General features: G+C 42.6%; 1 protein-coding gene across 1 annotated transcript in view; it reads right to left on the minus strand.

Annotated features, from left to right (window-relative positions):
• The window catches only part of DENND2C (DENN domain containing 2C), an 83832-nt gene that overhangs the window by 37176 nt on the left and 32369 nt on the right, over nt 1-14287 (minus strand). Inside the window, exons 2-5 of the mRNA XM_038749301.1 lie at nt 4612-5674; nt 3894-4042; nt 2932-3044; nt 1777-1947 (exon numbers count right to left, since the gene is read on the minus strand). Coding sequence (XP_038605229.1) covers nt 1777-1947; nt 2932-3044; nt 3894-4042; nt 4612-5447 — 1269 coding nt within the window. The 5' untranslated portion in view covers nt 5448-5674. The remainder of the gene's footprint in view (nt 1-1776; nt 1948-2931; nt 3045-3893; nt 4043-4611; nt 5675-14287) is intronic.

Raw genomic sequence — 14287 nt, forward strand, 5'->3', positions numbered from 1 at the left:
GCTCTGCACATAGTAAGTGCTCAATAAATATGATTGATGATGATGATGATGCTTAGTACAGTGCCTGACACATACTCAGCGCATACCAAATACCACAGAAAATATGATGATGTTTCAGAGAAAAATGTAATTAGGATTGCTACACAACCATCTGTCCTTGATCAGCCTCTCTATCTGAAGATGTGGCTGGACCAGCTGCCCTTCCCAGGTTTCCTTCCAGTTTTGAGGGAAGGCTGCTTTTGTTGCCTCCTCCTGGCTCTCACAGGCCAGCAGTACATTGCTCTGTGGTCTTAACACTTCTTAAAAGCCCCAATTTAGCAGGATTCTAAACATGCAAACGAGCCCGTTGTTAGGTAAGGACCGTCTCTATACGTTGCCTATTTGTACTTCTCAAGCGCTTAGGACAGTGCTCTGCACACAGTAAGCGCTCAATGAATACGATTGAATGAATGAATGAGAAGGGATAAATAAGTGTTCACTAAGACACTACAACTCCTCAGCACTTTTTTTCAATTACGTATATTCCTAACCCTCTCACTGTAAAAAAAGGGAGTGGGAGGAAATAGAACTGAAGAATTAAAACAATTATGAAACAGGATCATTCCAATGGAACCACTCATTGGCTTCTGAACCATGAAGCAGCTGCAAGGTTTTTTTTTTTTAAGTGTTAAAATGGAAAATACAAACCAATGTGTTAAATGACTGAGCCAAACTAGCCCAAACATGACTGAGGCAAAGGGCAAGTATTAAAATGATCTAAATTGTGCTATACTCCATCATATAACAAATGTTAACATCTTATGTATATATACTACACAACAGTGTTCAATAGGGAATGACATGAAAGCACTATTTAACATGTCTATCAAGTAATAATTTTTTTTTATCCCAAGGGCAATCCCAGTACTACCTCCTTGTTAAATATAGAAAGTCTGCCAGGATTTAAGACTGAATCTTGCCTAATTCCAGCGTCTCAAGTTTAGCAGTTCTAGTCTAGATAAATCATCACCATCATAACTGTGGTATTTGTTAAGCACTTACTATGTGTCAAGTACTGTATTACACGCTGGGGTAGACAAGATAATCGGATCCTACATGGGGCTCACATTCTAAGTAGGAGGGAGAACAGGCATTGAATCTCCATTTTGCAGATGATGAAACTGAGGAACAGAGAAGTGGAGTGACTTACCCAACGGCACACAGCAGGTAAGTGGCGGAGCAGGAATTAGAACCCAGGTCCCTTGCTCTTCTCCCCGATCCTCCCTCCATTTAGAAAATAAATTTTACCTCAACACATACCATGTTGTGACTGTCCCCCAAAACTCACTTTTTTTAGAACATTTAACTTTCTTTCCTGCAAGTGTAAGTTTGTGCCCCGTTCAGTTTCATTGGCATTGTGAATGCTGGGAATTTACAGATACAAATACACTCATTTTATCTTTTTTCAGGGTAAAAGTGAAAGGGGCCAAACTGAAGCTGGGCTGAGAGTACCATTTGGGCTTTTAACCTCCCTTTGAACAGGCCATTAATTTTGATGCTAGTTAGCTAACAAACTAAGGTTCCACTTCATAACAATTACCTAAAGCAGGCTTGCAAATAGCAACTCATCCATTTGCCTAAAGTGAGTAATAAATTATGCTAGAGTTGCAGTCAAGGAGATGACCAGTTCCAAACCTTATATTTCAGCCCCAACTTATTCAGATTTGGCATCACATTTCAGTAGAACAACAATACCAAGGTATCAAAGAAACAGGAAGACTTTGGAATTCTTCTTACCCTCGGGAGACTTTTTCTTTTCCTGTTTGCTACTTCCCCGGCTCGGAAGAGCTTCCATTCAGTCAAAGTAACAGGCAGAGTGGTATCCTTCGAAAGCTTTGAACACAAATAAGTTTGCGAGCTCTTCAATTCCATAGTCTTGCGATGAAGGAAGGGAGGCTTAGGAGGAAGCTAGGGAAAAAGACAATCATAAGTAAATGGTTTCCCTGAATTTAACACTTAATATCCTAGAGCTGAGGACAATTATCGTACACCTGGAAGGAATCCACAGCCATCCAGTTCATTTTCTGTGGGCAGGGAATCAATCAATCGTATTTATTGAGTGCTTACCGTGTGCAGAGCACTGTACTAAGCGCTTGGGAAGTACAAGTTGGCAACATATAGAGACAGTCCCTACCCAACAGTGGGCTCACAGTCTAAAAGAATGTGTCTAAAAGAAGGGAATGTGTCTGTCAACTCTGTTGTACTGTACTCTCCCAAGCGCTTAGTATAAAGCTCCGCACACAGTAAGTGCTCAGTAAATACCATCAATGATGACAATTTTCTGGACTCCAATATAACATGTCACTCAAGACATAAGAGAAAAATAACTGTTCATTTCTTAAAAATGTCTATTAACCCCACTTAGAAACACATTTCAGCCTTTCATAATGCTTGCGGTCAGGAAGTTTTTGTTAACAACTAACCTAAATACTTCCTGTTGCAATTTACACCTTTTCCTATTCGTTCCAGTTTGAGAAGAGAAATACCCTGCTCGGGTACATTCACATCAAACTCAAGGAAGACTTCATTTCAGTTTAATGGTTGCAAACTGGTGTTCAGTGGAACCTGGTGTGACTTCGGAACTTTACTGCCTTTTGGTATTTCAGGGTGCTATCCTCTTTGATTACACTGTGAAGGGTGGGAGCGTAGTTTAAGCTTGGTTGTGAATTCCGGCTCATATGCTGTTTTGGTCCTCAAAAAAAAAAAAAAAAGTGAGGAGGCACTGCTTTAGATCCATTTAATTTTCTTTCCTGCAGGAGCAGAAAGAGGGCTTGAATGTTTCATTTCAGCAGTCAGGCTAAGCTGCTCATACCTTGGGTGGCTTGAAGGTATTTTTGGGGAGAAAGAGGGCTTGAATGTTTCATTTCAGTAGTCAGGCTAAGCTGCTCATACCTTGGGTGGCTTGAAGGTATTTTTGGGGGGTGGCAGCTTCCACACTGAGGGGGCTTTCCACACTGGTAAAGGTGACGCTTTGACATCGTCATAAGGATTTTCTTTGGTGGGATCTAGAAATCAAACAAGGAAGTATGAGGGGAAAAAAAAGAATTAGTGAAAGTAAGGTCAGTACAGCTAACAGGAGAAATGAAATGTGAACCAACAGGTTCCGAGACTTATACTCTGCTACAGGGAGATGGGCTTCCTAACCCTAGTAACCCCACTCAATCCTATTCAACACCCAGGCACCAGATTCAACAATAAGCGTAAGATAGTACCCTACAACCATCCACTTTCTATCCAGAGAGCGCACTAAGTCAGTCACACCATCCACTGAAGAAAAAGTAAATTATCCATGGGTCATTTGGATTTTTCCTTAGGGCAAGGAGTGACTGGTTGTGGAAGAAAACCCCGCCCTACACTTAAGGGCTTCACTGAACAAATAATAATACACCCCAATTCTCCCGCCTGAACTCCCAAGGGTGCTGCAAGACACTCTCAGGAGGCCATCCTCTCTCCCTCTAATCCCCCGGTTCCAACACTTCCTTTTCCCACCTGAGATAGACACAGGAGACACCTTAAGTGGAGGGTATTTATTGATCCCCTTACTATGTGCAGAGCACAGAACTGTTGAGTCCGTGTCTGCCTTCTCTCAGCTGATTTGCCAAAGGTTCGTACCCCTGAGTTAGCAAAAACCCAGGGTCAGGGAAACAACTTCCCATCCCAACGTAAATAGGCACAGGAATGCCAAAACATGCCTCTGCAGGCTGTTTTCTCTCTTGCAGTGGGGAAAGAATCAGGCTCGTTAAATATTTACAATAATAATGGTATTTGTTAAGCACTTATTATGTGCCAAGCACTATTCGAAGCGCTGGAGCACTGTTCTAAGCGCTGGATCCAGACCAGACTTAGGTACCTACAGATAATATCTTCATAGATGTTATCCTCAGACTGGGTGTAGTAAAGTGCTGTTCCAGAATTTCCTCCAAGTTCTTCCTGGATCTTTTGGGTGTTTGTAATTGCCAGACGACTTCTGAAGTGTTGGACATCTTCAAACTCAAAAGATTTCCTAGAGCAAGATGGAACATTTTCAAATGATTCTTCCTTTTCAAATGATTCTTCCTAAGAAATCCTTCAGAATCAGTGTAACAGAGAACAGAAATTGAAATGCAACCAGAAGCACTGGGTGACGATGGTATTGTTAAAGGGTAAGAATAGTGAGTAAATACCTAAAAAGAAAGAGGCAAGGCTGTCTTTTGTGAATATGCTGAGAAAAGACATCTTGGCTTTTGGCCAATAACTTTAGCATCTCTTGGAGAACAGTTCACCCGGTTAATGAAGGGGATGCTAAAAATTGGACACCCCTCAATAATCCACTAAGCATTGGAAATTATCAAACCAATTTCTCCAGATCAGAACCCTTTTTTGTGACTCTAAAACCAAAATGTTTACACAATTCCTTTCATCTTAGGTTGAGCCTTTTCCTGTTCAATTTATTTTTCTCCTCAAGCAGTTCAGTCCTCTTGGGTTCCAATTAGGATTACAATCTGAGGAACAGACTAGAGAGGAAGATTGGTAGGAAGGGGCATTGGCTACATCACTTAGGTCACCAGCCGTAAACGTCAGCAATAAACAAACCTTTTGGATCTCCTTCTGATTTTCCCCCCATACTTCCTTGTTTCAGGTCCCTGGACCAATGGCACAGGTGGTTCTGGACGAGCTCTTTCCAGTGGCTCAACACAATACTCCCTCCCACAGTTGTTATCTTTAAATGGAACACTATCAATTTCTGATAAATATCTGAATGTCCTTCGAGGTTTTGGCAGAGGATTTACAGAAGATCCAGCTTCTTGTCCCTCAGGGTCAGAGTAAATATTTTCCAAGCTCTTGGTAATTCCATTTTGACTCTCCAGAACACTGAAATTCAGTCCTTTCTCTGTTGAACCACAATTTTCTCTTTTTCTTTTCAAGTCGAAAGCCAAATCCAGCACTTTATCAGGAGGAAGTGCTTCTATCTTTCTCCACAGTACTCGTGAGGTATAGAAGTTTCCTGGAGGCAATGTCTTCTCTGGATCTAAAACATCATCTCTCCAATTTTCATTCTGTTTGACCTGAGAGCATACCAAATTGGTTTCTATCCCATTTTTCAGGAAATCTACGGTGTTGCTAAAACCATAGCTTTCATTTTCGTCCTCATTTTGATCTTGGTTTTTAGTACCTTCCCTAAGTTCCAAAGCTAGGCTACGTAAATGAATGAGATCTAATTTCTTGTTCCTTTCTCCAGAATCAGCTTTCGGTTTAGGAAGGACGTCTTGATCGCAATTGTATCTCACGCCAAAGTCCTTCAGTTGCAGCTTCTCTGGGGTAGATCCCCCACTAGTCCTTCCCTCCCACTGAGAAATTTTTTGCTTGATATTCTTGCAATGGCTTCTTGACAGTGTCTGTACGGAAGAACGAGAAAAACCACCATCCATGATCCCTGCTCGGTGCGCTGTTGAGTGGTTGCGGTTCTAGAGCGACTCCATTGCAAGCGCCAGAGCGATACTGTTTTCGTGTCCCCTGAAGAGTTACAGTTACAAGAGGCCTATTCGTCTCCTTTCACCTGCAGTTTAGAAATCGCTTCACTTTCAACCAAAAAAACCTCAGAGCTCTGATGGACTGTTCTTCTGAGAATACTGTTAAAGCGTGCTGTACATCAGTTCTGTTGTAAAAAGAAGAAGGAATAGGTTAATTCTCCCAAATGGTTACCATCTGTTAATTTATATTCCAGATGTACTTGGGCCCTCTCCAATCCAGCAAGGCCCCTGTATAAAATGAGCCCCAGGACCAAGGGATTTGGTTGGGCCCAACAACTGACTATTCCTGAAGGGGACTCAACTTAATTTCTTCATTCATTCTGTCATATTTATTGAGCGCTTACTGTGTGTAGAGCACTGCACTAAGCTCTTGGGAGGGTACGTGAAGCAGCATGGCTCAGTGGAAAGAGCCCGGGCTTTGGAGTCAGAAGTCATGGGTTCAAATCCCGGCTCCGCCACTTATCAGCTGTGTGACTGTGGGCAAGTCACTTAACTTCTCTGGGCCTCAGTTCCCTCATCTGTAAAATGGGGTTGAAGACTGTGAGCCCCCCGTGGGACAACCTGATCACCTTGTAACCTCCCCAGCGCTTAGAACAGTGCTTTGCACATAGTAAGAGCTTAATAAATGCCATTATTATTATTATTATTATTAAGATACAACAATAACAGCCATATCCCCTGCCGACAAGGAGCTTACAGGCTAGAGGGTGAGAAAGAAATTAATACAAATAAGTAAATTACAGATGTGTATAAGTGCTGCGGGGCTGGGAGGGGGATGAATAAAGAGAACAAGTCAGGGCAATGCAGAAGGGAGTGAGGGAAGAGGAAAGGAGGGCTTGGTTAGGGAAGGCCTCTTGGAGGAGAAGTGCCTTCAATAAGGCCTCTGAAGGGGAGAGGTGGGTTATATATGTGTGCGGGTAATCCAAGCATGTATAATTATCCCCAAAGACTACGGAGACAACCTCACGTGTTCAGCAGGGCCACAGTCACTGCTCAGGGACTTTTCTCTCCAGTCTTCACTGGGGAAGGGGAGGAAAAAGGGAGTGTGGAGGGGGGTAGGGGGGTAGCGATCTGGTGCAGCTCATGTCGATCCCGCCTTTTCTTTTTGGCCTGGCTGTGCCCAGCTTCACAGATCAGCCCAGCCCAAGGCCCATAGGGTCAAGTGTTTTTGACCGGGCCTGGACTGGCCCAAGTACATCCAGGTCAGGAGTCCTAGGTTCAAGTCCTGGCTCTCCAACTGGCTTGCCTTGGATGACATTGGAGAAAACGTCATCTAACTTTTCAGGACCTTGGTTTCCTCATCTGTAAAAAGCGGATATGCTACCTACTCTCTCAACAGCTTAGATTGTGGACATTTATGAGACCAAAGATGGTGTTTGATCAGACTACCTTAAATCTATATATCTTACAGGAAGGAGCATGGCTCAGTGGCAAGAGCCCAGGCTTGGGAGTCAGAAGGTCATGAGTTCTAATCCTGGCTCTGCCACTTGTCTGCTGTGTGACCTTGGGCAAGTCATTTTACTTCTCTGTGCCTCAGTTACCTCTTCTGTAAAATGGGGATTGAGACCGTGAGCCCCACGTGGGACAGGGACTGTGTCCAACCTGATTTGCTTGTAACCACTCCAACACTTGGTACAGTGTCTGGCCCATAATAAGCGCTTAAAAGTACCATTATTACTATTATTATCTACATCAGTATTTGGCAAATAGAGAGTGCCTAATAAATACCATAGTATAACATGCAAAACGAAATTTGGGGACTTGATTCATTCATTCATTCATTCAATCGTATTTATTGAGCGCTTACTGTGTGCAGAGCACTGTACTAAGCGCTTGGTAAGTACAAGTTGGCAACATATAGAGACGGTCCCTACCCAACAGTGGGCTCACAGTCTAGAAATCATACACCAATTTTAGAAATTATTTGTTGCCTCATCCAGTTTTGGGCAGGTAATACGAAAATGAGGAAGAGTCAGATTCTGTAGGACCCAAGCCTGGCCTGAGCAGAGATCTAAAAAAACTCAGCCCGAGCCTTGCAGAGCTCCACAGAGTAAAGAAGCCTCAGTTATTTAGGAATGAGGATAGCAATAATGATAAGATATTAAGTTTTAGTCTTTGCAGGCTTCAATTTGCCACCTTAAAATAACATGGGTCTATTTAATTACTTGTGATATATACATGAAAATTTCTGAAAATGATTTGTGTGGTTTTAAAAGACGATAACAATAGTCCTAACAGCATTTACTGTGCACCCACTTCATATGGTGCACCATACTAGGTACTTGGAAAGTACAGAATAGTGAACTGATACATTCTCCACCCACAAGGAGTTTACACTCTAATGGTGGAGACAAACATAAAAATATTGACAACTAGAATGGTCAAATGAAAAGTTGAGTGGGCATACGTTCACAACTGTTAAGGAGAATGTAGCAGCATGGCCTAGTGGATAGAACACGGGCCTGAGAATGAGAAGGAACTGGATTCTAATCTTAGCTCTGCCACTTGTCTGCTGTGTGACCTTGGACAAGTCACTTAACTTCTCAGTTACCACATCTGTAAAATGGGGATTAAGACTGTGAGCCCCAAGCGGGACACGGACCGTGCCCCAATTGATTAGCTAGTATCTACCCCAGCGCTTAGAACCATGCATGGCACTTAGTAGGCACTTAAAGAATACCGTAAAAAAAAAAGAAGTAAATAAGACCCTAAGTGCTAGAGTTAACTGAAGAGGTGATATGGCTCAGGTTGCTGAGAAATTAATTGGAGATAGGATTTTTGGAGGGATTTTAATATGGAGAGAGCTGTGGTGTGTCTGATATGGAGACAAATGGAGTTCCAAGCCGGGAGAACAGCACGAACGATGGGATGGCAGCGGGAGAATCGACAGCAAGGCTCAGCTAGAAGATTGGCTAAAAGCATTGATGATTTTACTTATAATCAAGTCTTCACCAATCCTTCTCCAAAATGCATTCACGGAGACCCAGTAAATGAAACACCATACAAACAGTGGAGCCGCATCTTGAAGACAGAGAGGCTTCAGCAAACAGTGAAAGCTTGAGCAAATTTATCTATAATTACAACAAAAGCCCATCTTCTCCCTCCTTCTTTCCATTGCCAGGACAAATCCAAAAATGCACCAGCCCTAACATCACCAGTTCCCAGGATTTCACCCTGCCTATTTTAATCCCTCCTGACAGAGCCCATTTTAGAGTTGTCTGCCGACAAGGCCAGTGGCAACCTGAACTTCACGGGACCTTGCTCTCGCACCCCCTAATCCAAACCAATGTGTGCTACAGAAAAATATTACTTACACTCAGTTCTCCATTCCTTCCTTTCACACCACCTCCACCAACTCAGTCCTTTAAGCTGTGGAATCTGGCAGAAAACCATCCCCTCCTCTACTGAACGGGAGACCTGATCTCCAGTTCTACTGTATACTAGTTATAAATAGCAATTGACTCAAAACTTCCTGAGCCAGGGGTCATCCTTCCTTAAGCTTTGTCTGCGTGGCCCTGATTAGCAGGCAGGAAAGTGTCTCGGCCTCTTCGTTCCCACAGCTGACCAAAATTGATAAAAAAAAATATGTCATTTTCTAGGCACGTTTTCCAGGCAGTTCTGCTGATCGTAACTTTCATCAACTTTCACAGGAAAGTTAACATCTTTACCTAGAAGCCTACAGGAAGGCTGCATCCACAACTCCAGAGGGCCTAGCTCAGATCTGGCCTGCCTTACATGTGCGGCTGATAGTAGGAAAAGAAAAAGATTACTAAAGAGTGATTACAATTTAAGCACTGTACTCCAGGGAAGACATACATGGAAAAGGGGACACCACATTGTTACACAGAATAAGGAAGAGGGAGGGAAAGGTATTCATGTCCGGAACAATGACTGTTATGCTGGTTTAAATTCTGCTCTAAAGAAATGGAAACAGCAGAAGCGAACAGGAAAAAGTCTTTCCATTAAAAAATTATTTTGCAGATCATTTTGCTTGCTCTAGAACACTGTTTCTCAACCTGGGGATTGGCAAGTTCCAAGGGTTTCTGAGTCTTGAGTTACAAAATTCTGTATATCGGTTTGATGGGGGCTGCAGTAACACTGGAGCCTTTTGAATAGTATGAGTCTATCTCTTCCCGGGCCTACTCCTAAGCACTCTTTCATTCCTTAAGATTTTTGACAAACTGCAGGCATTTTTTTTTAAACAGATGGAAAGGTAATGGATACCACTGGAAATTTCAAACTCTAGTGCAAAAATTCTCTAATGGGATAAGGATCTCCCACTGAAGATGTGCTTATGGAGCATGGATACCGGATGGAGAAATTCTTAAAAAGCCAGCCATCTTTAGCTCTAGAAGTCATATTCATATGACTTGCACTTGCATTAACACTTTGAAAAGATAGAAAAGGAAATCCTACAAACTCATACTGCAACTGTCACACTGTTCCTGCATGACTATGCTCAACTTTCAATAACAACAGTGACAACAGATGACTTTTTTCCTTTAAAAGCACAGGATGAGAAAGTTTGAAAGAAGTCAGAAATTGGCTCAATAAGTATAAGATTTCTCCTGTAATAATAATAATTGTGGTATTTGTTAAGCACTTACTATGTGCCAGTCACTGTACTAACTGCTGGCTTAATGGAATGAGCACGGGCTTGGGAGTCAGAGGTTGTGGGTTCTAATCCCGGTTCCACCATTTATCAGCTGTGTGACTTCAGGCAAGTCACTTAACATCTCTGTGCCTCAGTTACCTCACCTATAAAATGGAAATTAAGACTGTGAGCCCCATGTGGGACAACGTCATTACACTGTACCTATACCAGTGCTTAGAACAGTGCTTGGCACATAGCAAGCACTTAACAAATACCATTATTATTATTATTATTACAAGCAAATCAGGTTGGACAGTCTCAATCCCCATTTTACAGACGAGGTAACTGAGGCAAAGAGAAATACAGTGACTTGTCCAAGGTCACACAGCAGACACATGGCAGAGCCAAGATCGGAACCCATGACCTTCTGAATTCGAGGCCAGTGCTATATGCACTTTAACGAGAAGCAGCGTGGCTCAGTAGAAAGAGCACGGGCTTTGGAGTCTGAGGTCGTGGGTTCAAATCCCTGCTCTGCCGCTTTTCAGCTGTGTGACTCTGGGCAAGTCACTTCACTTCTCTGGGCCTCAGTTACCTCAACTGTAAAATGGGGATTAAAACTGTGAGCCCCTCGTGGGACAACCTGATCAACTTGTATCCTCCCCAGAGCTTAGAAAAGTGCTTTGCACATAGTAAGCACTAAATAAATGTGATTATTATTATTATTATGCCATGCTGCGCCTTGACACTTCTCCTGTCCCTTGAGGACTGAATGAGCAAGCAGGAAGGTTAAATGTCTCCCTCACGAAAAATGAGTTAACACACCAGGGGGACAGTCTTTGTGCACGGATGTGCAAGAGACTGTTTTCACGCATCATCCTTATCAACCACAATCACACATTAGGATTAAAAGAAAAAACATCTCCCTGGCATCCTTTTTTTAATACAAATTACAACTATATAGAGAGAGTCTCACTAGTAAGTAGGGGAGCAAATATTCCGGGAATTATGGGAAGCAGCTAGGCGCTGGGAAAAGAGACACTGTCAGGAATTAGATGCGATCCCTGTCTCTCTGGGGCTCCTAAACTAGAAAGATGAATGGCCTCCGCCAACCTCCCGCCAGGATGAGTTGAGTTTGGGTGTCTAAAACTGGAGTGTCTAAAACTCTCCCCCTTCTCCCCATCCCCCCCGCCTTACTTTCTTCCCCTCCCCACAGCACCTGTATATATGTATATATGTTTGTACGTATTTATTACTCTATTCTATTTGTACATGTTTATTCTATTTATTTTATTTTGTTAATATGTTTTGTTTTGTTCTCTGTCTCCCCATTCTAGACTGTGAGCCCACTGTTGGGTAGGGACCGTCACTATATGTTGCCAACTTGTACTTCCCAAGCGCTTAGTACAGTGCTCTGCACACAGTAAGCGCTCAATAAATACGATTGAATGAATGAATGAATCAGAATCAAGTGTAAAATAAGGAATTCAAAAGTCTTTGCAAAATAAAAACATGAGGCCTTCTTAGATATTAACCCTAGAATCCAACTGAATTCCGGAGGTAATATCAGCCCAGAGAAAGCCTGATACCTGTTTATTCAGCTGTCATTTAGTGGCGGACGAAAGTGCAGTCTCTTCGCTCACACTTCACTCCTCTCAAGATAAACTACTCACTGTGCCTCTTCTTCATCTCTCCCGCCAGTGATCCCTCGCTCATTCCCTCCCAGGTGGCGACTGGAACTCCCTACCCCTTCATATCCAACAGACCTCTGCTCTCCCCATCTTTCATTACCTTCGGAAACAGCATCTTCTCCGGAAGGTCTTTCTCTAATCTCCCCAGTTGGTATTTCCTCAACTGCCACTTCAGGACCTAAGCACCGAAGTACCCACAAGCACTTACCTATCTGACATACCCTATCACTGCCTCCTATCCATAAATCTCTTCTAATGTCAGTCTTCCCCAGTAGACTCAGCCCTTCTTGAGGATAGGGATTGGAACATTTCACTGTAATTCCACTGTATCCTTTGAAGTGCTTAGTACTATGCTCATTACATGGTAGGAGTTCAATAAACACCACTGATTGATTGGAAAAGGAGCTGAAAGCCGACATTAAAATGGACAGGGATTGTGCCTACCAACTCTATTTTATAGTACTCTCCCGAGTGCTTAGTACAGGGCTCTTGCTCAGTAAATGCCACTGACTGATTGAGCCATCCATACTCCCCACAAAAAGCAAAACTGCATAGAAGCATAGGCAGTTCATAGCACAGAATGATTCATTCAGTCATATTTATTGAGCACTTACTGAGTGCAGAGCACTGTACTAAGCATTTGGGAAAGCACAATACAACAATAAAAAAGCTAGTATTCATGCTGACATTCAAGCTAATGTTCTGATGGCCCCTGAAAAAAAATAAAGGTATACAGAGTATCCTCTGAGCTGTTTCCTAGATTTTAATAATTTCCATTTCATTTTCTATCCCACTTGGATATTTACCTTCACCAGTGGAACACCAGAAGCAGCACAGTCTTGTAGAAAGAGCACATGCCTAGGAGTCAGAGGCCCTAGATTCCAATTCCAGCTCTGCCAATTGCTCGCTGTGGGATCTTCGACAAGTCACTTAACTTCTCTGTGCCTCAGTTTCCTCATTTGTAAAATGGGGATTCAATGCCTGTTCTCCCTCCTACTTAGGCTGTGAGCCCCATGTGGGACAGAGACTGAGTCCAACCTGATTATCTTGTAACTACCCCAGCACTTAGAACAGTGTTTTACACATAGTAAGTGGTTTTTTTATGGTATTTGTTAAGCACTTACTATTACTACTAGTGCCAGGTACTACACTATGTGCTGGGGTAGCTTATCAGGCTGGACATAGTCCCGTGTCCCATTTGGGGCTCACAGTCTTAATCCCTATTTTACAGATTAGGTAAGGCACAGGGAAGTTAACTGACTTATCCAAAGTCACACAGCAGACAAGTGGCAGAGCTGGGATAAAAACCCAGGTCCTTCTGATGCCCAGGCCCATGCTCTATCCACTAGACAACACTAAATACCATTAAAAAAAGGAACAAAAAGATAACTTCAATTACAGCACTTCAACCTGGAAAACGACTCATTACAGAATTCAGAAGCGTAAATTTCTGAGTTCCACCTGCTAGGAGCATTGCATCCAAGTGGGATAACATGAATCAATCCCAAATACGCAGCTGCACAATAGCGGACTTAGTTTTCTTGGAGAAGGAAGAGGATGCAAAACAGCACGTGCTTCATTTTGCAATCCAAATCATCTACCATGGGAGACAGGTCTTATCCAAGTAGTCATTTCTCAATCTATTATTTACTATGAGAAAATGATGAGTGTCTCATTTTGTAAGTCAACCAATCAACAGTATTTATTAAGCATTTTCTCTGGGCATGTCCATTGAGCTAAGAGTTCGGAAGAGTTGATAGACACAGTCCCTGCCCACGAGGTGCTTACATTGTAAAGGGCAAGAGAGCCACTACAATAAATTACGGGTATGTATGTAAGTGCTGTAAAACTATTTTTACATTTGGTCCTGACACCCACATTATTTCTGAGGTAAAGAGGCGTCTAATGAACTTGTTCACCAACATGTATTTTTACGTACTTTTCTAAAACTTTCAGCAGACTGTACCAAATGCTAATAATTCAGATGAGCAACTCCAAAATGTTTTCACCCTGTCAAAGAAGTCGGAGAGCACTCTGAGCATTTTCCATTAAAAAAAAAATCCCAACAGTATTCCATTTCCTGCAACTGATCCAAGATAAAATGTTGCCAATACTATTTAAGCACAAAATACTCTTCTTTGCTGAGGTCAGGCCCACCCAGAATAGGTGCAGCTGTTCTTCTATTAAGCCATTGTTTGTATGGGTTTTTTAAAATGGTATTTGTTAAGCACTTACCACGTATCAAGCGCTACTTTAAGCACTTGGGTAGATACAAGTTAATCAGGTTGGACCCGGTCCCTGTCCCACCCGGGGCTCACAGTTTTCAGTAGGAGGGAGAACACCTATTTAATCCCCATTTTATAGATGAGACAACTGAGGCGCAAAGAAATGAAGTGACACGCCCAAGGTCACCCGGTGGACAAGTGGCAGAGTCAGGATTAGAACCCAGGGCCTCT

Source organism: Tachyglossus aculeatus, chromosome 7 (assembly GCF_015852505.1).
Source record: "Tachyglossus aculeatus isolate mTacAcu1 chromosome 7, mTacAcu1.pri, whole genome shotgun sequence".
Lineage (NCBI taxonomy): Eukaryota > Metazoa > Chordata > Mammalia > Monotremata > Tachyglossidae > Tachyglossus > Tachyglossus aculeatus.